We start from the raw sequence: 27,015 nt of genomic DNA, 5'->3' as shown, positions 1-27,015 counted from the left end.
GCGAGGGTGGCAGAATCACTCAGAGCGAAGAAGCTGTTGTCATAGAATCCAGGGTGAGCGTCACCGTGACACCAGAGTGAGGAGATGTAGGGAGCTTGGTGTCCAAGTTCCTGAGTCACTGTGATACCTGGGGGGTGGCGGGGAAGGAAGCAGCCCTCTCCCGCCCCCACCACCACGTCAGTGGCCCCTGCAGCTCCCACAGCCTGACTCACTGCATAGCTCAGACCTGGCCCAGGCCCCTCTCCGCCAGCCCCCTTGCCCTCTTCATCTTCCCCTGGAGCCTACCTCCTGCCAGCCTCACCACCGCCCCCCCCCTCGCCAATCCCCGCTGATCCAAGCAGTCTTGGGGAGAGGGGTCAGGGAAGGGGAGGAAGGGAGTGGCTGGGGTGAGTTCTGGCACACTCCCACACTGTGACACCATGCAGATCAGACTTTAATATGAACGTTCACACCCACATTCACACACAGACACACACACATGCACACACATGCATGCATGTGTGTGCACTTAGTGGAATGACAGGGCCACCAAGGGGTCCCTAATCTCAGTCTCTCAACACTAGCCCTGCCAGGTAGGCCCCCATAACCCTTGAAATCCTTTGGATCCTCCCATATCTCTTAGGTCCCCTCATTAGAAACATGCTATCCCATAGCAGCAGGACCTCTGGAGGTATGATCAGAGGAGGAACTGCCCTGAGGCCCAAGCTAGGGTCCTGGGCTGGATATAGGTAGGTGTGGGTGGGATCAGAGTCTCTGAGGTCCCCAGACTGTTTCTCTGTGAGTGAGGGCCAGACTGACTTCTGGGCCTCTCCCTTCAAGAGCCTTAATCTCTGGGGCTGGAAAAAGTTTAAAAATATCCTCATGTTTACATTCTTTCCAAGCCCGCCTCCCAATCCTCTCCTCAGTGCTGGGTCCCTTTGATCTGGTCCTGTGCCTCTGAAAGGGGCCTGGGAGAGGGGGAGAAAGAGCTCCCCACTGGGGCAGACCCTATGACTCCCCGAAGCTCCCGACAAGTCTGAACCCCATGAGACCCCTCAACGTCTCCGCAGAGAGAACTTTAGACCTGGCAAGGAGCCAAGGCTGGAGGGGGTGTCTTGCCCAGGGTCACCAGTAGGGCCATGTTGGGGCTAGAGTTGGGGCTCCCCTTCAAACTCCCTCCCAAAAGCCTGGACCTCATGGGGCCCCTGGGGAATGTGGGAGTAGGGGGCTGCAGTATGCGCCTCGTGCAGCAAGGAAAGTCACGTGTACTCAGCTCTTGTTGTGGGCCCAGTGCTGTGCTAAACACAGTTTAGCAGGGATCATCTCATACAGTCTTCTCAACAACTCCATTTTTGTGAGTCCCGTTTTATTAACAAGTAAACCAAGGCTCAGAGAGGTGAAGTGACTCCTCTGGGAACACACAGCAAAGATGAGGCAGGGCATGGACCTCATGTTCCTTTATCCACACTGAGCTCTCAGTTATTCCTCACCTTGGCTTAGCAGCTAGGCCCTGCCTGCAGAATGAGGCCTGCCTCCCGAGGGTAGTCTCTACCAGCACTCACTGACCCACAGCCAAGTCCACAGACCAGTACTGGCCCTGTGCTTCTGACCCTCTGGGACCCAGAAGGAGGACTGACCCCTCTCTGATCCTTACTTTCCTCTATAGAATGGGCTGCAGATCATGGAGAGGCTTCTGTCCACAGACTCTCAGGGAAAGTGAGTCTGCATCCCTGGGGATTATGGACCTTCTGATCAGCACCAGAACTGACATAGTCAGAGGGTGGCCTGGGGCCTGGAAGCCAAAGCAAAAATGGCCTCAAGCTGGGGCAGGTGCTTTAATTTGCCCTGTCACCATCCACTCCTTCCTTTGTTGGTACCCCACCGACCTCTTTACCAACCCATCCACCTATCCACCCATCCACCAACCTGCCCGCCCACTCACCCATCCACCTAACTACCTGTCCATCCATCCAGAACAAAGACCCAGAGAGTGGGGTGACACCAGGGTCCTAGCTCAGGTGCTGTTGGCTGGACTTGGGAAGATCCCTTCACTTCTTCATGATTCGCTTTCCCATTTTTACAAGAAGGAGCTGGCCTGTTGATCTCTAAGCCCCTTCTCAGGGATCTTGTGGGAGGCCCACTGAAGGCTGTGGACACTTGAGGAGAAGTAATTCTAACCTCGGCCGGACAGTCCCACCTTGCACTCTGCTTCCAAGACTCTCAGAGGCAGCCCTTCACCTCTCTGACTTTCAAGAAACTCCAGGGGCAAATGGGGCCAATAATCCTGCCCTCACAGGTTGGTGGGAAGATCAGATGAGATGCTACCTTTGAAGAGCTTTGCACCCTGGAGATTTCTAAGTGGATGCAGGCCGAATAGAGAATCCTGGGAGAGGGGCAGGAAGCTCTGCTTGAACCGCAGTCGTTAGCAGAACCTCCAGTTGGGATGTGTGTGTGTGTGTGTGTGTGTGTGTGTGTGTGTGTACGCGCGCGCGTGGGCGCATATGTGCGTCCTGGGCTCAGGATGGCGGGGACCGGCCTCAGAGTTCATTCCTGGGCTGGGGATCCTCTGTGAGTCACTCAGACTCTCAGACCAACCAGGATGCCCACCCCATCTCTCTTGGTTGGGCTTGGCCCCCATCCCACAGAATCTGCCAGGAGCAGAGAGATTATCTCCTAAAAATAGGGCCTGGGCCCCACAGAGGTTGTTTTTCTCCCTTCCCCGTGATTTACCATCATCAGCTCAGGGTGCCTGGGACAGCAAGTCCCACCCTGGCTCCCCAGAGACCGTTGGGATGGGTGCATGGAGGATCAGTGTGTATCTAGGGTCAGTCAAGGGTCAGGGATTGGAGCTCCGCCCAGAGGTGTGGTCAGGGCTCAGCAGAGCACCAGGGTCATGGTTTAATCTTGGGTCAGGGAAAAGGGTTCATTCACTAGGGGCAGGGGCAGGGACATCTCTAGGGTGAGCCATGGGGTTTCCTGTCCTTCTGATTCCCCCTTTCTCTGACTTTCTGCAGACCCTGCCCCAGTACATTGACCATCATGTATATGAAATCCAGAGGTGCCCTGGGGCCTGTGCTGGAGCAGAGGGACCATTCCCAACCTCACCTCTCCTGTTTCAGTCCGATTAGACCCTCATGATTCCCATACAGACCCCTCTTAAAATTATGGGACCTCTGCCCACCCACATGCAAATACAACAGTGTGCTCCCACATAAGCACAGGAGCCCTCCCCTAGCAAACACAGTTTTCTGTGTCCCGGAAAACACAGAATGCACTCTCAAGGACATCATCCTCAACTTGACCCATCCAGGGTCTGCAGCCATGGTCTCCAAATGCCCAGAAAAATGACCCACTGTGCTCCAACCTCATGTTCTCACCAAGAAGCAACGTGATGCCCCCATATCCCTCCTCAAAGGGGACCCAGGCTTGTCCCTCAAGTCCCTAGACTCTCTGCGCAGTAGATGTGAAAGGAATGAAGGTTGACATGAGTAATGCACACATTCACATGACTCTGAGAAGCAGGCACAGGCCCTGTCTGCTCTCTGAGGCTTTATTGGTAGACAAACATGGCCCCATATGGAACATTCCCATGGGCAGCCCATCAAGTCAGTATTCAGGCTCTACAGACTTGTCTGGTGCTGTTGGCTCCATCACAGGCAGGAGAAGGGGCTCCAACTCTGTCCTAGCCCCCAGTGATCCACAGTGCTGGGCCCTCTCCCAGGAAACCCAGATGGAGGCAGAGGCCAAGCTCCCGGCTGGGGCTGCCTGGACCATTCAAACAGCCGCCTTCAGGGGCACGCTGTCCACTGGCTGATCTAGATCCTTCTTCCTCGCCAAGGTCAAATGAGTGAAGATGAGGATGAGGAAGATGCCTGAGAGGCCCAAGAAGGATGCATCAGCTCTCACAAGGAGCCATGGGATTGGTCCATCACCCTGCTGTTGCTATTGGTTTAATAGGGTAGTAAAATTTCCTAAGCAGCATCTGCAATGCTGGGTGCATATGACTGTGGTCCTGGGCCCAGTAGAAGCCTGACTGCTTGGACTGTGGCTATCCAGAACACCCCAGCCTCGTTCCCCTTCTCTGGGGAACAGTTTGGTGGAAGTCAACTGGGAGCCACTGAGCTGTTCCCATAGACTCAGGAAGCATTGTGCTAGAACCACCACCAACAACAACAAAAAAACCAGCCAAGGGAAATCCAGAGGGCCAAAGAAATCAAGAGGATAAAGAGGGAGGCTTGGACTAAAAAGATTAGGCTAGGAAGACCTGGGCTCTGCCACATTCTGGCTGTGTGATCTCAGACGAGTCACTTGACCTCTCTGAACTTTAGGGACCTCATCTGAAAAATGGAGCGATGCCACAATCTACCTCACAGGGTTGTGAGGACTGACTCTGATAATCCTATATTACACAGTCAATGTATAATCACAGAAGAGCAAATGCTGTCATCAATGATGATGATGGTGAGTAGGATAGTATGAAGGAGGAACAGATGACTAGGAGAGCTGTGGGGTTCCTTCTCCAGCCCTGGGGAGCCCCGCGGGACAGGGCACTGTGTACCCGGAGGCTATAACTCTGAGCATCCACCATCCTCCCCTGCTAGCGAGCCCCGCACCCATTACCTATTGCCATCAAGGTGCCCACGAGGATGCCCACCGCCGACAGCTTTGAGGGCATGCCCTTCATGCGGCCAACCTTGCGCATGCATTGCCCCTCCACGTTGCAGCGACACACAATCACTGGGGGACAGGGGACGGGGGAAGGTAAGGGTCTGGGGGCCGGAGCTCCAGCTGCTCAGAGGCTTCTGAGCAGCCAGCTGATAGACGATTTGGGGCACATGTGTATATTTATGTGTGGGGGTGGGCGCCTACTCTTCTGCATGCAGTGCCTCTGTGCGCTGTACCCAGTCCCTCCCCCTGCACCCCAATGGTCGCCTCGGGAACTGCAGGCACACAGAGCCCTGACCTTACCTCGGACCAGGAGCTGCCACGTCCCAGTGTTGTGGCTGACAACCACAGGCACTGCGTGCTCACGTGGCTCCACCCAGTGCAGGGCCAGGGTGAGGTAGGCGTGGGAACCTGTGGGACCGCAAGCAGTGAGCCTAGTCCCTAGTCCGGGCAGGCCTGAGGCCCAGCCCCGCCACCACAGCACAGGGCCATCTCATCTCCGATGCCCCCCCACCCCCGCCTCCCGCCTTGGCCACGGTCTTCCACCTTTCCCCACCACACACCGTTGAGAGCCTGGAGGTGCCAGTCCCGCTGCACCGTAGGGTTGGGGCCAAGGGCAAAGCTGTAGGGACCGTGCCCACCAGCCGGGTCAGGGTCCTCTCTGGGTCCACTGATAACCACGCCATGGTCCTGGCGGGGCGTGCAGAGGTGGCGGGTGGGAACAGGGTTCAGGGTTGGGGCCCAGGCAAACGGAGACTTCAGGAAGTGGATCACGAGGGTTGCAGAGGTGCTCAGTGTCGGCCGGTCTGCAGAGGAGGCCGTGTGAGCTAGTCCCAGGCCGGGAGATCTTACCCTGCAGCATCTAGGCCACACCAGCTCTACTGCCCGCCTCCCCTGCCACCCCCAGCCGCATCCTCGCACCTGTCTCTTCCTCACCGTGCACCTTGTCCCCTTCGCTATCCAAATGGCTGCCAGGCCTTTCTGTGCCTTTCTGGATACCCCGCTTGCTCTCACCCCCAGCCCCCACCCCACCCCAGCCACCAGTGTCAGGGCCCGTGGAAATGCCCTGACTATAGGGACACTTGCTCTGCTGGGTCTGTCATGCACCACAGGACAGTCCAGCCCAGAGCAGAGCTGCCTCCCTGATAGAGCCATGTCAGGGCCAGCTTTTCATCCAGTCAGTGTGGCATTCAGAGTCCTCCATACCTGGCTTCAGTGGCCCAGCTTGGCTTACGTCCTGGCCTGCAGAGACACGGCCCCCAGCATTCCTTCCACCTGCCTGGCCCCACAGCCTCTGCTCCTCGCCTACATCTGAAGCCAACACCTGAGAGGCCCTCCAGGGCCGAGGGGCAGGCTTGGAGGATTCTAAGTGTCCAGTGAGGAGCGTGGTCTGAGAGGGGACGTGGATGCCAGGCATCTCAGAGACCGACGCTGGCCCCAGCCCTCATTCCTCTTTCCTGCCAGGGGCAGAGTGGATGCCAGGAAGGACCCTAGGAAGGAAGCTCAGCCCTATCTATCTCTCTATCTCCCCAAGGCTTACTGTCCCTCGCGGAGGCCCCACAAATGCCCGGCCATACCTTCGTACTGGGCCTCCACGAGCACTGTGTACATGTCCCCAGGCTGGGCGCTCTGCAGGGGCCGGGCTGTGCGCACCTCCCCAGAGACCTCCTTGATGCAGAGCCAGCCCTCTGAGTCATTGAGCAGGGAGAACCTGAGGCCCAGAGAAGATGGGGGGGGGTGGGGGAGGGAGGCACTGGGACCATATATGGGGTTTTATTCAGAGACACCCCCCCGGGGCCATGTGACCTGCTCAAGTTCCACATCCTCTCTGTGACTTGGGGGTGTCCCCTAAAGGGACAGGATGGGGCCGGGGAATAGAACTCGTCTGCGCTGCAGTCTGGGTGAGGGATGGGGTGGTTGGCATCCAGGACAGTGCAGGAGGCAGCCTCTGAGCTTGCGTGGAGTCTTAACTTTCTGCTCCATGCCCTACCCAACTCTTCCAGCTCTGACCCACCCTCAGGACTCACAACCTCGCCATTAGCATTGGTTAGAGGAACATTAGCATTGTTAGAGGAACAATGTGAGTCCGCTTTGAGGCCCTGGGGGTCATCCCTGGGGAGCAGGGGAGGTCCAGTCCAGTTAGAGGCTGGGCTTCTGGCTCACCTGAGGGGGCTGCTTACGGGTTCTGAGGGTTGGATGGTCAGCAGGAGGGAGCCAGCTGGGGTGCTGACTGGAACACTGGCTTCGTAGCTCTGGTCCAGCCTAGGGGGTGGCACCGGCTTTTCCACCAGCACCGTCACTGTGGCTGTGGCTCCAGGGCCTGGGCCTGGCCCCACCAATTCTGCCACGCTCCGGACCACCACCACCAACCTGTGACTGGAAGCTGCCTCATAGCTGAGGTTCTAGAACCAATGGGGTCCGGGTCACTGTTTGGGCCAGGGCACACTTGTGCATTCACGTGGGTATACCCACATTTGCCTCTTCCCCAGCCCCAGCCCCTTACCTTGAGGAGTCGGAGTTGGACATGACTGGAGTCTGGCTCCCAATCCAGGCCAAAGGTCCCCTCCATATCCCCTGCCTCAATGGCAAAGTCCATGAGGCGGAAGGCAGGCTCAAGGTCAGCATCAGTGGCCATGAGTGTGGCCACTAGAGTCCCTGGCTCTGCATCCTCAGGAAGGCTCACAGGCTCAATCTGGAGAGATGCAGAGGGGCTGTGAGCCCCTCATCAGTACCTTCCCAAGGTCTCCTCCCCTGTTCTTGCTTACCTGGGAAACAGTGAACTCGGGGGCATGGTCATTGATATCTGTGATTGTGACAGCGACCTCACATGTGCTGCTGAGGCCTGAGGCAGGAGAGGGCATGTTGGAGAGACCAAGAAGGGAACAGAGAGGGAGAGAACCTGGGTCACCATTGGGCACTTACCACCCTCAGCTCCACCTCGGTCAACGGCCTTCACCCGGAGCAGGATGTTCTGGCCAGCATGGAGCGGGGCATCCCCCAGTGTCACACTGCCTGAGGTGAAGTCCAGCTCAAAGGCTCTTCCATCTGCTCCCTCCTCAGGCTCAGGGCTCAGCAGCTGATACACAATGTGAGAATTGAGGGAACCGGGGGCATCCATGTCCTCTGCCAACAGCCTAGTCACCTTGGTGCCTGTGAAGACAGCACCCACCTAGGTGGGACCACAGCCCAATCTGGAAGCCCCATTCCACCCCCTCGTCTGTAGTGCTGGGCCGAACCTGAGCTCGTGGGAAGGTAGGGGGCATGGATGGAAGGGCCTAAGGCTGGCCCCATCTCAGAGAAGAGCAGAATGGGACGGCTCCCAAGGACGCAACCCTCCCCCACCCCCTGTCAAGACGCATAGCCCACCTGGGGGGCTGAGCTCAGGAATGCTGACTGGGGAGTCCCGTGGAGAGCAGACAGGTGCATTGTCATTGTCATCCATCACCACCAGTCGCAGCTCCAGAGGTTCTGTGTAGTCCTCACGGTGGGTGTTCTGAGCCCGCACCTGGAGCAGGTACTGAAGTGGGCAGTGGGGGGCTTCAGATGAAGGCCAAGGGCAGTTTCAGCCTGGCCAGGGTCTGCGTTCCCCTCCGGTGGCCAGCTCCAGCTTTCTGGGTGCCCTTCCACTGTTTCAGTGCCTGCGGGGGATGTGATACCCCCAGAAGCCAACCGGACATTGACCGGGCACCCCTCAACCTGCCCTCCTGGCTTCCCCCTCACCTCACCTCAGCCTGGGATTCTCGGTCTAGCTCCTTGGTCACGTAGACTTTTCCCTCTGTATCCACATCAAAGGGGCCAGAGGGCTGGCTCTCCAGGTGATAATGTACATCTCCCCCATTCCAGTGTACCTGGGAGGGGGACACGGAAGGAGGGCACCCTGGGACGAGGGACAGGGGTTGTCAGCTCTTATGCCACAACTCTTCCTGGGTGAGGAGCTTGGGCCCCTGCTGCTGGGGGACCTCAAGCGAGTTGCTCTCCTCCCTGGAGCCCAGGTAGGGTCCTCTTGTTTCTGACACTTGTAGCAAGTCCCTGGTGGCCTTGGTCCAAGCCTGGTCCCCGCCCAAAGTGCCTCAAGGACCAGGCTGTATTATTCTCTGCCCTCCCAGGCCAGGCCTGACACCAGGGCATTCCTCGAGGAAGTCTGAGACATTCCAAGCCTGGGTGACAATCCCCATGGCAGCAGGGAGGGAGCAGCTGTTCTCCCTAAGGAAGCCTGGGGCAAGGTCAGGTCACGGCCCAGAGCCACACTGGCCAGAGGATAATAGGTGAGGGGCTGTGGCTCTGGTCCCAGGGCCCTGGAGACCCTACTCCATGATGGGAGCCAATGGGGACAGTAGAGGGAGGAATATAGGTAGGGGAGGAACAGGGGTTAAGCTGGGCCTCAGACCCACCCCCCAAATCTTGAGACTCAGGCCCAGCTGTACCAGCCATGGGGCGACTTCAGCCCCTGGAAGCCACACTCACCTGGGCTATGAGGTGTGGGTATGGAACTTTGAGATTCTCTGGCACGTGGACGGGATCTAGGGGAACCCAGGTGTTCTCTACTATGAAGACATCTACGGTGGCAGTGGCCTGGTGGCCCGAAGCCTGGTCACCCATGTCCTTGACCTGTACCAATAGCTGGTACAGCCCTTCCGCAGCCTGGCCTAGGCTGGTGCTTCCTAGAAGGGGCAGGGTGGCCAGCTGAGCAGGAGTCCAGGGCTTCCTTCTCAGTGAATAACAAACACAAAGCCAAACATATGGCAAGTGTTCAGGTGCCCTCTGGGCCCAAAGGCAAGAGGTGCTTTGAGCACCAGAGTGAGCACCCAAGCAGGGCTTGGAAGTTGCAAAGCCATTTCCATATCTATGCACACAGTGAATGGCTGATGGACTGGATGACTAGGAGCAGGATGAAGGTCCATGGGGGGATGTGTAGATGTGTAGATGACCGGCTGGATGAGTGGATGGCTGGCTAGGAAATGGATGGGGAGTTGGGTGTGTGCATGCGTTCTTTTGGATAGCTGTTTGAGTAAATGGCAGTGTATGTGGTTGGGTGGCAGATGGGTGAATGGGGGGCTGGCTGGGTGGGTATATGGTTTTTTCTTTCCATCCACAGCCTGTGCCTCTGGCCTGAACTCCCTTACAATCAGTCCAAAGTTCTCCTGGCAACATCCTAGGCTACAACCCCCCAGGTCTCTCCTATCCTTGCCCCTTAGGCTTGGGGTCCAGAGTGTAGGGCTGAGGCTACTCTGTTCATACAATTTTTTCTCTCCATGCATGGTTCAAGCCTTTTGCTTTGCCACTCTCCACCTAGAATGCTCTTTCTTCTTCCTCTCTCCAGCTCCGACCCCCCCTTCCATGGCAGCTCACATGCCGCCTTCCTCAGCTTTCCCTGACCCTCTCCCCTCATCACACCCAGCTCAGGCTCACCTTCAGGGCTGAGGGCCAGAGCCCCCAGCTGAGGCTCCAGCTGGAACATGTGTGGGGAAGGCTGGGCTGGGGCCTGGTTCAGGATGTAGAATCGGAGATCGGAGTTGGCTGTGCCCGGCTCATCCCCGTCCGAAGCCTCAAGGAAGAGGAAGGGGATGCCTGGTGTGTGTGGAGAGGGCAAGCCGTAAGGGGTGCAGCAGGGTGGGGAGAGTTTCCCCGCCTCCCTCATCTCTCTCTGGTACTTCCTTCCATATCTATCATTGTGTCAGGAAGCTGGAGGTGAGCCACAGATTTTCAGCCCACTCTGCAGGGGAGCCATCTGAGGCCAAGAGTGGAAGGGACTGGAGGACTCTCAGTGAGGTATGGAGCAGGATGGGACAGAAATGGGAGGGGGCAGCTTGGCCCTTGGCGGCCCTGTCCTTATGCCAATGGCCGGCCATCTTCTTTACTCTCTGTTCTCTCCTCAGGGCCCACCTGACCTGTCGTTCGCTGGTGGCCCTGGGCACTCACCAGGCTTGGTGCCCAGGCTCAGCTGAAATTTGTAGACGAACTGAGAGAAGTGGGGCACCTGGTCATTCTCATCCTTCACATCCACAAGCACAGGCTGTGGGCCCCACAAGACACGTCCATCCTCAGTCTCCAGGGTGACCTGGAAAGGAAGGGTCGTCAGCGCCCCGGCCCGCCTACACCATTCTCCCCGACACTGGCCCGGTCATACTTGCAGCTGGTACTCGGACTGTTCCTCTCGGTCCAGGGCCCTGGTCACCAGCAAGAAGCCAGACTCTGGATCCACAGCAAAGAGGCCCTCAGCTACCATGCCTGGGGTCCCCGACAGCACAATCTTGCCCTCTGTTTCCTCAGGGGGCAGTGGCAGCTATGGAGGAGAGCATAGGTAAAGGCAGTGGGAACCAGGCCTGGGGGGTGCCCCTCCACCCATTGGCCCCATTTTATATGTAGGGAAACTGAGGCTCAGAGAGGGCTAGCACTTGCCTGAAGTCACACAGCCAGTAAATCACAGGACCAACATTCAAAGCCAGAGCCCTTTCTCCTGTACTTGATGCGCCCCAGGACTCCCCACCCTCCTTTCTAAAGCTTGAAACCCCACCACCAATAGTTTATTAAAACTCTACTTTCTACTGGAATTGACATTTTGTTAGTCTCTCACACTCTATCACATTCTGTTTGGGAACGAGGATTGAAAGAAAGGCAGAGCAAGAAAGAGATAGAAATGCTGGAGGCAGGGGAAGCGTGACCTGGGGGAGGGCAGCCCACCCAGTTCTTAGGCTCACCTTGATCAGGTACAAAGGGAAATTTCCACCATAGTTTTCGGGGACTTCCACCTTCAGTTCTGCATACTGGTCTTCGGGGAAAACCTAGGGGAGGATTCTCTCCTTGTCTCCAGGCTTTACCTTCCTATCATGGGTGCCTGACAAGGAAGTGGAATTTCTGCCCCTTCTAGGGGCCTGGCCATACCTTAGCCCAACCACCTTCTGGCCTTTGACCTCCTGATCCCACAGCGAGGTCTATAGTCAGCTCTGCACACCCTCCCACAACTCGTCCCTTCTATGGTCAGTGCAACTGGCCCAGGTGGAATGGGAGAGAAGGGTGCCAACTCCCAAGGCCAGGGTCTGAAGGAGATGAGTGGGACCCAGCTCACCTGGGCTATGGAGAGGCAAAGCAGCAACAGCCAGGCAGGGACCATGGTCAGGATGGGCCTGAGGGACAGGGCAGTAAGGATCCAGCCAGGATCGGTAGGCAAGGATTCCCTCCTAATACTCTCCTCCTAGAGAGGGTCCCTCCCTTCACTCCCACTCAGCTCAAGCCATGGCTTCCACAGGCCCCACAGGGTGCAACTGTCCCTTCTTCCAGCCTTTTCCAGAAGCTGGACCTCCTGCTACCTGTCACTATGGGAAAGGCAGCCAGGCCTTCTCCTGCCCCTGTCCTTCTATACTCTCAGAGCTGCCCCTCCCCATCCCATCCACTTGGACATTGCCCCCCACCCACTGTCATCCTTCCATACCAATAGCCAGAGGGACCTCAAGACAGACTGGCCTCCTCTTCCTCCCCTTAGAGTCCATGGGTCCCCATCACCTGCAGGGTTGAGGGCCATCCAGCTCCTCAAGTAGGCCCACCCAGGCCCCCAGGCCCAGCCATCCTGTCTCTCGGTTCCTGCCCCCCCAAGAATCTCCATTGGCGTTTCACCTCCACACTTTTGGCTCCTTCCTGACATAGCCTCCCCAGTTTGTACGGAGATCCCAAAGTGGTAATTGCCCAGCCACCCCAAATATCACAAAAGTCTGAAGCTGGAAAGACCCTGACGACTCTGAGGGTCACTTTCTGCAGCCACCTCATGTTGGAGGCGAAGCCTGAAGGGCAAGGCCCGACCAAGGTCACACAGGACTTTACCACAGGACAATTCCTCCTGGAACAGAGGACCCACGGTTCGGGGTCTTGCGCCCTGTTTTCCCACCCACTGCCATCCTTCAGACACAGAGTCCCCTCAGGGAGGGAGTCCTGCCCTCGTCTTCATATTTGCCAGCACACAGCATGGAGTTGGGCCTGCAGAGCAATGGACAACCACTCCAGCCATTCCTGGCAATTCTTCCCCTGAACAAAGGCTGGATAGGACAGTGTTATTCCTTCACCTACCACCGACCCCAGCCTCAGCCCTGCTCACCCCTCCAGGGCACCCTCCGGTGCCTAAGGCGGGCTCCCTTGGTCCAGCTGCCAGGTGAGAGGGCTCTTTCTCCAGGGAGTGCTGGCCAGGCCGGGATGGGTGGGGTAGGGCAGGGCGGACACTTGAGCAGGTAGGCGGTCCAGCCATGCTTACTCAGGAATGGAAAACACCACTGGGCCCACAGCAGCAGGCCTGGCCGTGCCCAGCCCCCCAGGTTACTCATTGACTTTGGAAAGCTGGGGGCTGCTCAGCATCCGTGACTGCCAGCCCCAGGAGGTGGGGAGATCATTGGCCTGGCACTGCTCCTGTTCCCATACAGCCCAGTGGGGACTTCTTGGCTCTTGGGCTTGGACATTACTTCTTTTTCTGTGATTCCAGACTCAATCGCACTTCTCCACTGTGGATCAGCATATGCAGCTCTACCTTGGCCCACTCTGTTCCTTTTGTCTGGAATGCCCTTCCCTCCCTTCACCTGTCTACTGAGCACCTACTCAGGCTTCAGTACTCAGCTCAAATGTTCCCTTCTCCAAGAAACCTTCCCTGGGCTCCCAGGCTGGTTCAGGATTCTTTTTTTGGGAATACCCTCTACTCCATGCCTTGTGCTACCACCATCAAAGCAGAAAAGACACCAGATTGTCATTGTCTATCTCTTTCATCAGACTGGAACCCCTCCAGGGCAGGTCTCAGGAACCCGGTAATGACCTTGCCCTTCCTTAGCCTTGCCAGCTTCTAACTTGATCAAAAACAAGGAGCTGGAGGTTCCACACAAAGGATAAATGATCATGGCCTGAACTGGATATTTGAGGCTCTAGACCACCCACCAGTGGGGCCAGTGGGTGGGAGACACAGCAGCCTGTGAGATCTCCTGAGGCTCCCTGAGGGCTCGCACCGGCTGCTGACACAGCCAGCCAGGGACAACAGCCTGTCTCGTGCCTCTGAGAAGGAAGAGCAGATTGAGCCAGCTCAGGTGACCTTGAATCGCAGGACTTGCCAGAGGCCCCCTCCCCCACCAAGGGCAGCCAAGTGGAGCCAGGAGAAGCTTCTGGGGCCTGGGAATCCGACAAGGGGAGGGGTGTGTGGGGGAAGGGTCAGTGACCCCGTTGTCAGTCCATCCTTGTCCTTGGAGTTTCCCATGGTCTTCCCTGAGTCCTTCCCACCTCATATCTGGAGGATGGGAGGGGATCCCTCAGCTGCCTCCAACCTTGTCTGCCACAAGCCCAGCGCACCTGCCTCAGGGCCACTCAGGCTCCCCAGGCACCTCAGCCTGGAGCAGGGCACTGTGGAGTTGTTGAAGGGGTCTCATATGGGTTGAGCTCCTACCATGCACCCAGTACTGCTCTAAGCACATGACTTCATTATCCGCCCCCACCTCCATTCTGAAGGGTCATTGTTCCCATGTCACACCCTAGGGCACAGAGATGCTGAGTGGCTTGCCCAGGGCCACACAGCCAATAAATAGCAGGGCTGAGAAGGCCTGGATTCTTCTTCAGGCCTCAGGACATTCACCTGCTCTGAGAAAACCATGCCTTCCACATGCCTCTACGTATGTTGCAGGCTGGGAATGGAGAGCCGCAGCAGCTTGGAGCAGTTAACACTGCCCTGGGGGGTGTGTGGGTGAGTCAAGAGAGGTCCTGCACCTTAAGGAGTGGCTTTGACACCTGCCATTGAACAACTGCCATCAGTGTTCTAACCAGGTTGCAAGAGCTCCTAGAGGTCTGTGGAGTAAATAAATTGAACCAATGAAGGAAATGTATCTTGCCCAGAACCTTCTCAGAAACTGTCCCGTGCCTCACTACAGGCTGCTTTCGGTTCTGGAGACCAGCAGACATATATACCAGTCCCTACTCAGCCACTTCCACCTGTGCAGGCAATCGCTTCAGTTTCCCATGTGCCATTGCTAAATGGAGCTATTCCTTCTCAAAACAATATGGAGAAAGTCCCAGCAGTCACCTGTGGCGGGTGTGGGTGGCAGGGAGACAGGCACACCTCTAGCAATCAGTGAACATACACATATTCCCACACAAATGCAAGGCCTCTCATTCTAGGCAGGGAGGGCCCCGGAGAGGGGCTCCTGCCAAGACCACATTACCTAACATTGAGCATGGGATGCTCTCTCCTGGCCCCTCCCAGAGGAGAGAGCAGTGAGGCCCTTGCTTGGTAGCCCAGCCCCAGCCACTCACCTCCTCCTTTCCCAGCTGGGGAGTCTCATAAGTATTCCACAGCTACCCTACCTCAGCAAATTTCCAGCCCCTCGGGAGGCAAAATGGAGACACCAGCCCAGAAGTCAGACCCAGGATTTTTGTTTGGCCTTGAGACGGGGGCAGGGCATGGTCCCTCAGACAGCCTACGTTTTCCTTATATATAGCGGGGTGACTGAACCCTTAATTAGCTAGGCAATGCCAGGCCCCAGGGCAAGAGAAAAATCTGGATAGCGGGCTGAAAGGGGCTTTTGTCTCCTCCTACTGCTTGGATCTCCGGTCAGGTCCATTTGGCTAGATTGGAGCCCAAATATTAGGAGAGCCAAGCCCACACGCTAGGGTAGGGCAGTGAGGCCCTGTCCCTCAACCCCAGGAATGCCCCCTACTTTTACAGCCCCCTTCGGGAGGAAACACAGAGTCAACAGCCCTGATCTATCAGGAAATAGTCTTTATTACAAAAGTTTGCATGTAAACAAATAAACACTGCACTGAACAGCCTCCCTTCAGAGCATGCACACCCCAAGTGTGGAGAAAGCTGGAGTCCCATCCCCACACACAGGCCTGCCCCACGGGCTGGGCTTGGGCTGCTGCTTGGGACACATATACACCAGCCTATACACGTATCACTGTAGGCCCAGCCCCTGATGGCCCGTGGGAGCTGCCTGGGCAGCACCATCTCTCTGTCCATAACCATGAGGTGGGGTATGCCCAGAGTTTGAGCCAGCCCTGAGGCACCTAGGGCAGTTGGGTGGGCCAGCCCACCAATCTGTCCACTTGTATGCACAACGCGGTATGGGTCTGTGGAGTCTAGAGCACCGAGAGATCATGGCAGGACTTGGACTTGGCACGAAAGGCCATCTTGCGGCTGTTGCGTGCTACGATGCGGCCCAAGAAACGCTTTGCCTTCTTGCCAAGACTCTCTCGCCGCCGGGTACCTGCTTGTCGACGTGCATTGGCCTCTTTGCTGTCCCTGCGCAGGCGTATCTGGCGCACGACACCCTCGAACAAGGCCTGGACGTTGTGGTGCAGCGCTGCTGATGTCTCAATAAACTTGCAGTCAAAGACCACGGCACAGGCCCGGCCCTCTGGTGGGGACAGGGATGTGCTGGTTAAACTCTAGCCACCCCATAGCAGCTACCACTCAGGAATCCAGGGGTCAGAGATGGAGCCCTGGTGGTCCCCAGAAACACAGACCCCAGGTCCCCTACAGAGGATACAAGGCATTGCTGGGTCACCTAACTGGCAAAATGTGCCCACCTTTAAGGAGCTCACAAAGGCTCACAAGAGGAAACTCATTTATGGAAATAGTTTGAAGCCTGATACTCAAATGGAAATGCCTTAGCAGTCAACACAAGACAAGGAGAGCTTTGATGGGCACCTTAATATTTCATGGTTTGATGTTATATGATGATGAATAACCAGTGAAATTGGGAGGAGGATGTCACCAAGTCACTGCTAGGCTCCTCTGAGGGACTCAGTTCTGAGGGCCATAGAGAATACTGAGCCCAAGAGGGGCAGATCCTCCCCAGAGTCAAGACCATGCCGAGACCAGCCCCAGCCCTGAATCCATGCTCTGACCTCCTAGCCCAGCTCCCTGCACTCTCCTCACTCCTCATCTGTCAGGCCAGGGCCAAAGGATACAGGAGAGGAAGGCCCTGAGGTGGCCCAGCTCAGTGCCCAGCAGCTTCCTCCCCCTACCCCCAGCGCATCTGGTCCTTCCCCCAGGCCTCTCAGCCCTCTGGGAGTCCTGTGGGAGGGCAGCAGCTTTCCCCCTCTCCCCCTCAAGTATTCTTCCTGAACATTTTTAGCCACTTATGATCCCCAGGGACTTGAGCTGAGCCAAGACTTAATGGACCACAGGCCAACCAGGATGTCCCTCCCTTTCCGACCCACTCCCTGCTCACCATCCAAGGAGACCTCTCGAGAGCGCACTAGGTCGCTCTTGTTGCCCACTAGGATAATGGGCACGTCGTCCATCTGCCGTGCCCGCCGCAGCTGGACCCGCAGCTCTGAGGCTTTCTCGAAGCTTCCCTTATCTGTCACTGAGTACACGATGACATATGCATCCCCCATAGCCATGCAGTGACCAGGTAGCCAGCGGCTGCTATCCTGGGGAACACATACACATGCATATCTGCCAATTGGTCTCATGCCCAGGCTGCAAGGCTGTCCCTCTAAGCAGGCTCCTAACCCCAGGTCAGCCCTCCCACCCGGGCCTGGGTCTCAGCCTGCAGCCTACCTGCTCCCAAATGTCATAGACCATGAGTGATGCCTCTTCTCCATCCACCATGATGGACCGATCATACGTGTGCCCTAGGTAGGAGACTAGCAGTCAGGTTACCTGCTGGTTCCCAAAAGCCACCCTCCCACACCATGTGCCAGGATTCCTATTTTGGCCACTCCCTCCAACTTCACCATAGAGGGCTCCCCACCCCCCCACCCCACCCCAAGCCCCCGCCAACCTTTCCCTCCACTGATGGTCACTATGCGACAAAGAGGTGACAGGGCTGAGAAGCAGGATGTAGAGGACATGTTGTGCCTGACCTCACCTAGACAACTCTTCCCCAAGCTGGCAATGTCCTGGGTTGCCCCTCCTGTGTTCCCCGCCCTCCTGTTGCATGGGCCCCAGGGTAGCTCTGACCATAGCAGCCTGTTAGAATAGTGACTGTCACATTCTTTGGGAGCCTTGGTCACCTAGGGCTCTTCTCCTAGAAACTCCCTCTGGCTGTGTTCCTGCCACCCCTGGCAAGGAGGGATGTCCTATCCCCGTCCTACAGAGTTGCCTCAGGTATAGCCTGGGACTGCTACTCTGGCCATTTCTTCCCTTACCAAGGGCTGGAGGTCCCTTCTCCCTCAGTTTCCCCATCTGTGAAATGGGTAGGTAGAGGCATGACTCTGAAAGTGCCATGGTATGCGCCGCTTTTAATTCAGGTCCCCAGCCCCGTGCCCTCGGTCCTCCCCTGGCATCTCCCCTCCCTTAAATAGTCCCAGCCCCTCACCTGCAGCCTCTGCTTCAGGCCCATCCTCTACACCACCGAAGATGCGTGCCAGAGCGCTCTTGCCCACGCCAGGCGCCCCCAGCAGCAGCACCTTGTAAACGCTCTCGTCTGAGTCGCTGCCCCCTGAGCTGAGCGACTCGGAGGAGCCCTCGGGCCAGTCGAGCGCCGCACCCTGGGCCCCGGTCCCCGCCGCGGCCGACGCCAGAGCGCTCGGAGCCAGCGCCGCCTGCAGGTCACGCTCGTCCACCGGCATGCTTCGACGGTGCAGCGGGGGCGCGGGGCCCCAGGGTGTGCTGCCTCGACGGCGCTCGCGCTCCCGGCCCCCGCCGCGGCTCCCGCCGGCTCCGCTGCCGCCGCCATTCAGAGTCATGGCGCCCGACGCCGTCTGAGGAACGGGAGTGGGGACGGCAGGGTCAGCCGTGGGACAGACGGTATGGGAGGCTGGACCCCCGGCGCGCCTGCCTGACGCCGGGCTCAGGCTCGACGCTCGGGCCGAGGGCCTGCGTCGAGGACACAGCGGTCCGTCCCCTCCCGGCCGTGGAGGTCCTGGCGCGCTGACTCGTGAGCCACCCTCCCGACTCGTCCATCCATCCGTACCCTGGACGGTACGACCACCTGCACCCCGCTCCGCCAGGACACTCACCCAACCGCACACGGACACGGTCAAGAGAAGTAGGTTCCAGGCCCCGACACAGTCCCCTCGCAGACCCTGGCTCGGACACCCGACGCTGCCGCAGCCGCCGCCTCCTCGGTCCGCTCTGGGTCCCGGCCCTAGAGCTGCCTATTTAAGTGTCTGCCCGCCCCCACCCCCGCCCTCACCCACGTCCCCGCTGCTGCGGGGGCTGACGTGTCGGTCCTCCTCCCCCTCGGGGGAATCCCCCGCCCCCCTCCCAGGACCTCGCACCCAACCGAGACCCCGCCCCAACCGACTGGACAGACAAAGCCCGGGCAGAGCGTGTGTGGGGTGGAAGGCAGGGAAGGAACCAGGAGGGGGACTAGGTTGAGTGGTATGTGGGAGGGGCTTGGAGTTGGGGGTATCAACATGGCTGGGGTCAAGGGGGAAAGCCCGACAAGCCAACTGTGCCAGCTCCCCTCTGGGGAAGAATTAGTTCTGGCCCTTTAACAGTGAATTCTTCCTTTGCTCTCCCCCAGCCCTGGCCTGCAGCCCAAGCAAGCCGACCGACCGATACAGGCTGGTCAGACTTCACCCTTCTCTGTTCAGGACACCCCCTCCCGAAAGGGCCCTTATATGAGGTAGAACTGAAGGGTCCTAAATCTGAGCTTCAAGTCTTGTCGCCAAGTCCTGCCTACCTCCCCTCCCTGCCCTGGGGAATTGAAGGTTCTACCTGATGAGCCTGCCCTTCAGGGTGAGGGTTAGTGTCACCCTGTGAGCCTCGGGGAGCACGTGGAGAACTTTGGGGTGGGGGGTGAAGAAAAGGAGGTGCTCTGGCAGTGCACTGCAGGTAGAGATGCATGCCTGATTTGGGGGGAGGGAATAGAGGTCCAGAGAAGGGAAATGAACTCAGTCAGCACCACCTCACCTCCCAGCACCCCCCAGACAGCTGCCAGCAACTCTGCTAAAAATACCTGGTCCTCGCCCTTCCTGGACTTTCTGCTCCTGGTTGTTCTTCTCCTGGGCTGGAGGTTGCCCAAAGTTGGGGAAATCCTGGCAGACAGGTGTCAGATGGCAGTAGGAGTGGCTAGGGGTGGGACTGGACCAGGGCTGGATTCAGCTGCTGTAAGTCTTCAAGGTCTGTTTCCTTCCTTCTGGTCCCAGATGGGCCTGTAGTTCAGGGCATATGCAGGGCCTGGAAGTTCAGACTCCCATCTAGGAGCATAGATGTAGAGTGCAGCTGGGACAGGGCTGGAGCTGGTGGGTGGGATGAGCCACCATGTGGAGTCCCCACTGCCCAGAGCTCACCTACCCCTTAGAACTAGGGTGGGTTCCAGGGCATGGAGGGGAGGAGATATAATGAGGGAGCTTGGTTTCTAGACCTGTCTCTGCCTCCACGCTTGTGTCTTGCCTCCTCTCCCTGCGTCAGGGTACCCAGCTATAAAATGACCTGTTCCCTCCCTGACTCATGTCTGGGTGTGTGAGGATGGGGGACGAGGGAGGCTATGAGGTGCTTTGTGACAGGGATTTGTTATCAGACTCTGACGTTTGATTGTGATGAGTGTGGTGGGATGGGGGGGGGGGGTTGCCCATTCAGGCTCAGGTGACATCACTGATGGAGATCCTGGTGGGTTGTGGTAGGTTGCTATGGAGACCTGGGTGGGGCTCTCTGGAGGCTCTATCAGTTTCCTTGGCAACATCTCAGGGGGCCTTGGGATGAGGAAGGCCTGGCTAGGTAAGTAGGAGGCGGTTCACACAGGACCCTCTGGTCTTGAGATCTTCAAATTAGGCAGGGGCTAGACTGAGGGGTGACCTGGCCACTACTGTCCCTCCCATGGTCCTGTGTTCTTGGGGGCCTGGGCAACCCCCTACTGGCCCTAGCTTCCTGGATGAGATCCAGTAGCAAGAATCTCATCTTGGTGGGTGGAGCCTCCAGCCAGGACACAAGCCTCAAAAGCCAGCAAACCACTTCCCATCAGGAACCCTGGCCTGGGCCGTTTATGACCCCTCCTACCCCTGAAAATAACCCCCCAATGTCCAGCAGAAGATAGGTATGCGGCATAGCTGTAATACTTCCCAGCAGGGAGCTGTGCGAGGAATTAGGGCTGGGTTTCCCCTCCAGTAACCTGAACCCTCGACTTCAGCAGTGTTTCTTCATTGCCAAGGGAACTGCATCCACACTGGGCTAGTCAGGCCCCAGGCATTCCCCAACAGGCCAGGCTCACCACAAGCCTAGGTATGGCCAGGGGCTCCAGAAACCAAGACCAGGACATGACCTTGAGACATCCCCACTCCCACCTCCTGGTCCTCCCAGCTCTGTGGGCTGAGCTTGGCTGCCCTGGAGCAAACTGAATCTGTCCTAGTAACACACCTAGGACAGCCCAGCCTTCAAATCCCAGCTCTCCCACTTACTAGCTGTTTCTGTCCATTTATCTTGGGTGAGCCTCAGCTTCCTCCTGTGTAGAACAGAGATAATGTTTGTATGGGGGTTGTTGTAAGATGTAAATAACAATATGAAATGCAGAGGTAAAATGCTTGGCATATAGTCATATCTCAATACGAACACTTTTACCATTCTTGTTTGGATGGGACAGGTTGAATGAATCTGTGTCCCTCTCCTGCTGCTGCTTGCTTCTGTTCCATTCTCTCCAAAACAGTGGTTTGCCTAGAGAGGGGCAATGCAGATACCCTTCCCCGCCACTCCATACCCACCTTCCCTCTGTGGGATGCCACACGTTTCCCCCTCCCTCTAGTAACAAAAATTTGCAGAGGGAACTTGGCTGGGTTTCAGTATCTCCAGCCCTCCTCACACAGCTGCTATGCCCCACACTGTTTGTTCTAGGGCTCATTTCATTCAGGGGTACCTGGCTGCCTCAATCAGTAAAGCATGTGACTCTTGAGTTGTGAGTTTGAGCCCCACACTGGACATGGAGGCTACTTAACAAAAAAAGTTAAAAATAAATAAATAAATAAATAAATAAATAAGGCTCCATTCATTCATCTCACTGACCTGTACTTAGTACCTACTGTGTGTCAGCCCCTGTGCTGTGGGCATGATAATAAGCACAAATGGACATAGCTGGGCATGTTCATACATGTCATCTAATCCCTGCGCCAACCTCTCCAGCTATGATTTGTTGTTCCCATTTTGTAGACATGGTAACCAAAGCCTGAGAAGTCACGGGCCAGAAATAGCAGAGCCAGACACACCTGACAGAGGGCTTCAGAGACCTCAAAGCTTACCCCATCTCATACCCATATACAACAGATGGAGTTCCAGAAAGTTCCCTGGGCCCTAGCCCAAGATTCACAGTTGGTGTCCTTGCAGGCAGCCAGGGGCCACGCACAGATGAGTCAAGACTGACAAGGGGACTATCTGATATGCCAGCTGTGATATGAACAGCTTGATATCCCTTGCCCATCATGGCCTGGCTGCTGAGAGGGCCAGCTGAATCACTCAGTGACTCCTATGTCCCTCATGACCTCCCACCCCCAGCAGACCTTAGACAGAAGGGGTAGGCAGTGCAGAGGTACACACATGGTGAAGCCCACATGTGGATATAGGTGGTGGGGAATGCTCCCTGGGCCCGAGGGACCCTGGCTGGTCACCTTGCCTTTTCCCTGGTAATTGTCACAACTATGCCCACATTACACATGACGAAACCAGGGAATGTGGACTGATGACTTCATCTGTCTGAGCGTGGGCAGCCAGATCTTGGTCACTAGGTGGCAAAGCCCCTCCTTCCTGGAATTGGGGGTTGGCAGCTGTGTGGGGAGGGTGGGAGCCTAGGCCCTTCCATCCAGGCAACAGCGCCCCCTGCCAGCTGAGGAGTATGAGCCAAACTGCTTACGTTCCTCTTTACTCCCTGACTGGAGGTCTTGGGGAGTGAATTATTTCAGAAGCTTGTTTTCTCATCTGTGAAATAGGGATAATAAAGGGTAGAAACAGCCACACAGGGCTGGGTGGAGGACTGACGGACTAGGTAGTATATGCAAAGCTCTCAGCTAGTGCCCACTCTCAGGACAGGCTCAATATTGTCAGCAGACCCTCAAGAGATCTGCAAAGAGCCTCTGGAAGTCCACAATCACCCCGGAGCCTTTGCAGGGATGAAGTGGCCAAGGCAAGGCTTCTTAATATCCTTTGTATCCTCAGAGAAAGAAACTGAGGCAGGGAATCATGGCATTATAGTTCCTAACTGGCTGATCCTAGATCCAAGCCCCATGGACCATGCTGGTGACAGACTGTGCTTTGGGCACAGGGTTGGGGGAGGCAGAGGGCCCAGACCCCAGCACCTGAAGTGACACACATCTCTGGGGATGCTAGGGGAGCGGGCGCTTCAGGGTCCTTTCAATAGAGAAATTGGCTGTCACTGCCCTGACCAGGGGACCAGACCGGGCATCACCAACAGTGAGACAAGCGGGCATCATATAGCTACAGGTGGATGCTAAAGGATATATAGGAAATTCTTGAGTTAATAAACTCAAACCTGAACTCAATCAATTTCCAGTTAATAGGAAACATAACCGACAAAGAAGAAATCAGATTGCAGGACTTCTTCAGGACAACTCATCTTTCAAAAAAGTCACTGTCAAAAAAAGATCAAAACATGGGGAGTGGGGAGATAGTTTTAGAAGAGGCTAAAGCACCAATGCACATAAAGTTTCACTGGAGCATTTTTTTTTTTTTTTAAATAGGCTCCACACTGAGTATGGAGCCCAATGAGGGGCTCAAGCTTATGACCCTGAGATCCAGACCTGAGCTGAGATCAAGAGTCAGATGCTTAACTAGCTAAGCCACTCAGGTGCCCCAAAGCCTGATTAAAAAAAAAAAAATTACCAACTATGAATCACATTTTGGGGAAATTCATAAACAACTGGATATTAGATAGTGTTAGGGAATTTTTCTTTCTTTTTTTTTTTTTAGATTTTATTTAGTTGACACACAGGGAGAGATCACAAGTAGGCAGAGAGGCAGGCAGAGAGAGAAGGGGAAGCAGGCTCCCTGCTGAGCAGAGAGCCCGATGTGGGACTCGATCCCAGGACCCTGAGATCATGACCTAAGCCAAAGGCTGAGGCTTTTTAACCCATTGAGCCACCCAAGTGCCCGGGAATTTTTCATTTTTTGGCCAGATAACAGTACTATGGTTATAGTACTCTTAGGAGACCGAGTTGAAATACTTAGAAGTGAAGGGCCATTTATCTGCAGTTTACTCTCAATATATTCATAGTATGAGACCGGTGACGTAACACATTAACAACTATTAAATATAGATGATGGGTATACAGGTGTGATCACTACACTACTCTCTCAAAATTCTTGTATGCTTGTAACTTTTCGATTGGAAGAAATTTTTAAAATGCACTGCATCTCATCCACTCAGCCTGTAGAGGAACTTGCATTCATGATCACCATCTCCTCTCAAACCTGGAATGACCCAAGATGAAAAATTCTGAGACACACTGGAAATGAATATAAATTAAGGGTTTATTACAAAATGTAAAGTGTTAGTTTAATGACTTGTCAGTGATTCAAAAAAACAAGGCCTTGAGCCCTGGGTGACTGGGGGCAAAAAGCCAGGCTCAGGAGCGGGCTGACAGGCACTGGTTCACAACCTCCAGCAGGTGGGTATTCTCTAGAGCAGCTGCTACCCGTTCCTTATCTGCAAGCTGCTTGTTCACTGGATGGAAAAAAAAAAGAAGGAATGGGGAAGGAGGATCAAAGCCAGGCTCTGGCCAACCTGCCAGCCAAACCCACTTCTAACCTTTGCATATATAGGTACATACTTGCACCAACCTCCTGTCACCTCCTTCCCGTGACCCCAAGCCTCGACCAAGCCACCCAAACCACCTGAGCCAACACCTACCCCCACCCTATTAGGATCCCTCCCACCTGGCTGCCTGTGTCTGCTACCTCCTGTACTATCACGTCTGACACACCCTGGTGCTGTGTCCTTAGGAGAGAGAGCAGGAATGGAGAAACATGGTAAGCACAGGAGACTTAAGCCAGCTTCACTCTAAGCTGCCGCCTTCCCTGAGGAGTCACCCACCCAGGCCCCCTCCTTCCATCTTGCCCTGCAAACCACCAAGGCAAGGGGGAAGCCTCAGGGCCAATGCCTCAACATCAGCCCACACTCACCTGCATGCTCCGAGGCATGAGTTCCTGGTGTAATGTGCACATCCATCTGGGAGGGAGACAGATGGGGCCTGAGCATTTATCACCTGTCTACCCCCTCGACCCTCTTCCCCCCACTCCCCACCTCCCACTGATCCCACCTAATGGTGACTGTGGACTCTGGACCTTCCATTATGCCCCAAACCCACCCAAAGCCACTCCATCTCTACCCAAAGAACTGGGTCCTACTGTTGGCTTAAAGGACTGCCTGTGCCCTATCCCTGCTCCAAATCTAGCTACAGCTTCCACTCCCCTTCCTGCCACACTCACTACTTTTCTGCACTTCCCACCACAGGCCTTTATCCTTGTTGTTCCATTCAACTGGAAAGGCTCCTCCCAGTTTCATCATTGTTATTTGGGATCCTTGCAGGCCTCACTCTGATGTCCCCGTTCACGCTCTCCGAGGCTTCCTCAGTAGCACAAGCTCACCCCTGCCCTATCCCTGGGGCTCAGTTCCAATTTACCTTGAAACGCTGGGGAAGGGATCGAAGAAGCTTGACTTTGATGGACAGGCCGATAAGAGTGGCCATGCTGCAGTGTGGAATGGTGGGTGTGAAGGCCACAGCCACCGTACTCTCGGGGTCGCTCACCTGATTGGAAGAATGAGATCTCAAAAGGACTGCCTTCTCCTTCGCCTTAGTATTTTGCTTCAGGATAATCGTCTAGCCTCCATAGGCGTTTCCTGATCTATAAAATGGGCACAGCAATCCTCCCTCCCCCTTCCGAAGATATCCTGACGAGTCCGTAAGCTCCTGATGCAGATAAACTTTTCTGACTCTTCCGAACCATCTGCCCCCCTCGGACGCAGGCAGTGACTCACCTGAACCCGGACTTGCTCCACTACGTTCAACTCTTCCAGGGTCAGTGGATGCTCTGGGTCATTGATGGAGCGAATCAGATGTGGCAAGTGAAGGAAAAGGGACTGTGTGCGCTGGCCCACTCAGAACCCTCAGCGGGGAATGACCAGCACCGATAAGCTCCACTAACTACTGGACAGCATCACTTCAGCCCCCTCCCAGGCCCCAGAGAACCCAACCCCGCGCGGCAGCGGCGGATATCGAAGATCTCGCGCGCGTCGATGCTGTCTGGAACCTGCTCGTCCTCCTCGCCGGCGGTCACCGGTCGCTCCCCAGAGCGCTCATAGATGAGCGGGTTAGCGTTCTCCAGGAGGCCGCCCCCCATCCCACCGCCGCCCACCATCGCGAAACTGCTGCCGGCCGCCGTAGGCGCGCACTTCCGCTCCGGCCGAAGCACTTCCGGGGAACGGGCGGGTGGGGGGGGCGTGGCGTGGCGACGGGGTGGCTAGAGGGACAAGCTGCCCTCCCAGACCTCAGCTTGCGGTGTAGGGGGAGCGGTGGCCTCGGCGCCCTCTGTACGTTAATCCGGAAACGTGCAGACTGCCCCGGCGAATACACAGAGAAGGCAGTCGAACGGTTCGGGGCGTTCGAGCGCGTAGGTGCTGGACCGCGGAGGTCACGGCTGGCTTTCTTCGGTCAGGCGTAACTTCGGGCACCACTTCCTCCAGGAAGTCGGCCCTCAGGCTGGGCGCTTCGCTACGGTCCAAGTGTCCTCTTCCTGGCACCGTTTATTGCATTTCGGAGCCTCTAGGTGACGTTCCTGCATCGCCCGTTCCACCTAGGGCTCCAGAGTGCCCCCGCGGAGTTCCTAGCACATGGACCCGCAAGCACTCTTTTAAACGTTGTCAATCTATTTGTCAATAAATGAGTTTGAGCTCGATCTTTGCGGAAGGTGGGGAGAGGGAAAGCCATAGGATTGGGTTGCGGTTGTCCCAGTCATGGGTGCATTGGCAGGCTGTGGCTGAGGAGGGAGAAGGCTCACGGAGACCCTCAGATCAGGGAAAATAGGGCATGAGGGACCTTGAAGGTGGACCCGGAAACTGAGTCCTGAAAGCAAGGAGGAGCTCTCAGGATGGGCAGTCACACCTCCCTGCCTCTCCTCATGCAGTTCCCTTCACCCTGAATGAAGGTCGTTCCCATTTCTACATCTGTGGGAATCCTGAGCACACACCTCCTCACAGAAGCTCTCCCGGGTTCCCCAATCACAGCTTATTGCTCCTGCCCCGAACACCCTTATCAGGCCAGTGACCATGAGGACAGGGAACCCAGTGACTCCAAATTTGAGGAGACCGTTGTGGGTATTGTGGAGGGGCTGCAGAAGCCTCCAGCCCCTTCTGCGCAAGCCCCAGAAGCTTGGTTTTTGTGCCCAGAGGCACTGGTTTTTGCGTGTTCAGTCTCAACCCCCTTTCCCCTCCCAGCTTGCCTTTCCCTTCCCAGCTTGCCCCG

At 56.4% G+C, this 27,015-nt stretch overlaps 3 protein-coding genes across 8 annotated transcripts; all 3 read right to left on the bottom strand.

The window, feature by feature from the left end:
- Nucleotides 1-3,479: 3,479 nt before the first annotated feature.
- CDH16 (cadherin 16) lies at nt 3,480-12,953 on the bottom strand (the record flags this gene model as incomplete). 2 transcript variants are annotated; one of them, XM_082711972.1, is made up of 17 exons in its annotated part: nt 3,480-3,851; nt 4,600-4,716; nt 4,948-5,055; nt 5,208-5,450; nt 6,222-6,355; nt 6,808-7,046; nt 7,148-7,336; nt 7,410-7,486; nt 7,567-7,794; nt 8,011-8,161; nt 8,370-8,492; nt 9,109-9,305; nt 10,054-10,212; nt 10,564-10,702; nt 10,772-10,927; nt 11,343-11,426; nt 12,744-12,953. In XM_082711972.1, the coding sequence occupies 17 exons, from the start codon at nt 12,951-12,953 to the stop codon at nt 3,754-3,756; spliced, it is 2,652 nt and encodes an 883-aa protein (XP_082568098.1). In that variant the 3' UTR covers nt 3,480-3,753. The 2 variants fall into 2 exon arrangements, with proteins under 2 accessions (XP_082568098.1, XP_082568097.1); XM_082711971.1 differs by lacking the exon at nt 12,744-12,953 and adding an exon at nt 11,711-11,813.
- Nucleotides 12,954-15,361: 2,408 nt separating this feature from the next.
- Nucleotides 15,362-19,633, bottom strand: RRAD (RRAD, Ras related glycolysis inhibitor and calcium channel regulator). Of its 4 annotated transcripts, none has more exons than XM_082711988.1 (6): nt 19,515-19,633; nt 18,571-18,698; nt 17,928-18,312; nt 17,168-17,241; nt 16,833-17,037; nt 15,362-16,013 (listed from the first exon to the last, which is right to left on the bottom strand). In XM_082711988.1, exons 3-6 carry the CDS (start codon nt 18,295-18,297, stop codon nt 15,736-15,738), a joined length of 927 nt encoding a protein of 308 aa, XP_082568114.1. In that variant the 5' UTR covers nt 18,298-18,312; nt 18,571-18,698; nt 19,515-19,633; the 3' UTR covers nt 15,362-15,735. The 4 variants fall into 4 exon arrangements, with proteins under 4 accessions (XP_082568114.1, XP_082568115.1, XP_082568113.1 ...); XM_082711989.1 differs by having other exon boundaries at nt 17,168-17,253; nt 19,515-19,628; XM_082711987.1 differs by lacking the exon at nt 19,515-19,633 and adding an exon at nt 19,274-19,355.
- Nucleotides 19,634-23,426: 3,793 nt separating this feature from the next.
- Nucleotides 23,427-26,826, bottom strand: CIAO2B (cytosolic iron-sulfur assembly component 2B). 2 transcript variants are annotated; one of them, XM_082711996.1, is made up of 5 exons: nt 25,771-25,974; nt 25,533-25,612; nt 25,177-25,302; nt 24,677-24,722; nt 23,427-23,965 (listed from the first exon to the last, which is right to left on the bottom strand). In XM_082711996.1, the coding sequence occupies exons 1-5, from the start codon at nt 25,910-25,912 to the stop codon at nt 23,910-23,912; spliced, it is 450 nt and encodes a 149-aa protein (XP_082568122.1). In that variant the 5' UTR covers nt 25,913-25,974; the 3' UTR covers nt 23,427-23,909. The 2 variants fall into 2 exon arrangements, with proteins under 2 accessions (XP_082568122.1, XP_082568121.1); XM_082711995.1 differs by lacking the exon at nt 23,427-23,965 and adding an exon at nt 24,008-24,218 and having other exon boundaries at nt 25,771-26,826.
- Nucleotides 26,827-27,015: the final 189 nt, after the last annotated feature.

Source organism: Mustela nivalis (assembly GCF_964662115.1).
Source record: "Mustela nivalis genome assembly, chromosome: 18".
Lineage (NCBI taxonomy): Eukaryota > Metazoa > Chordata > Mammalia > Carnivora > Mustelidae > Mustela > Mustela nivalis.
The sequence above is the reverse complement of the archived record's forward strand: the minus strand, read 5'-3'. Positions and strand labels throughout refer to the sequence as shown.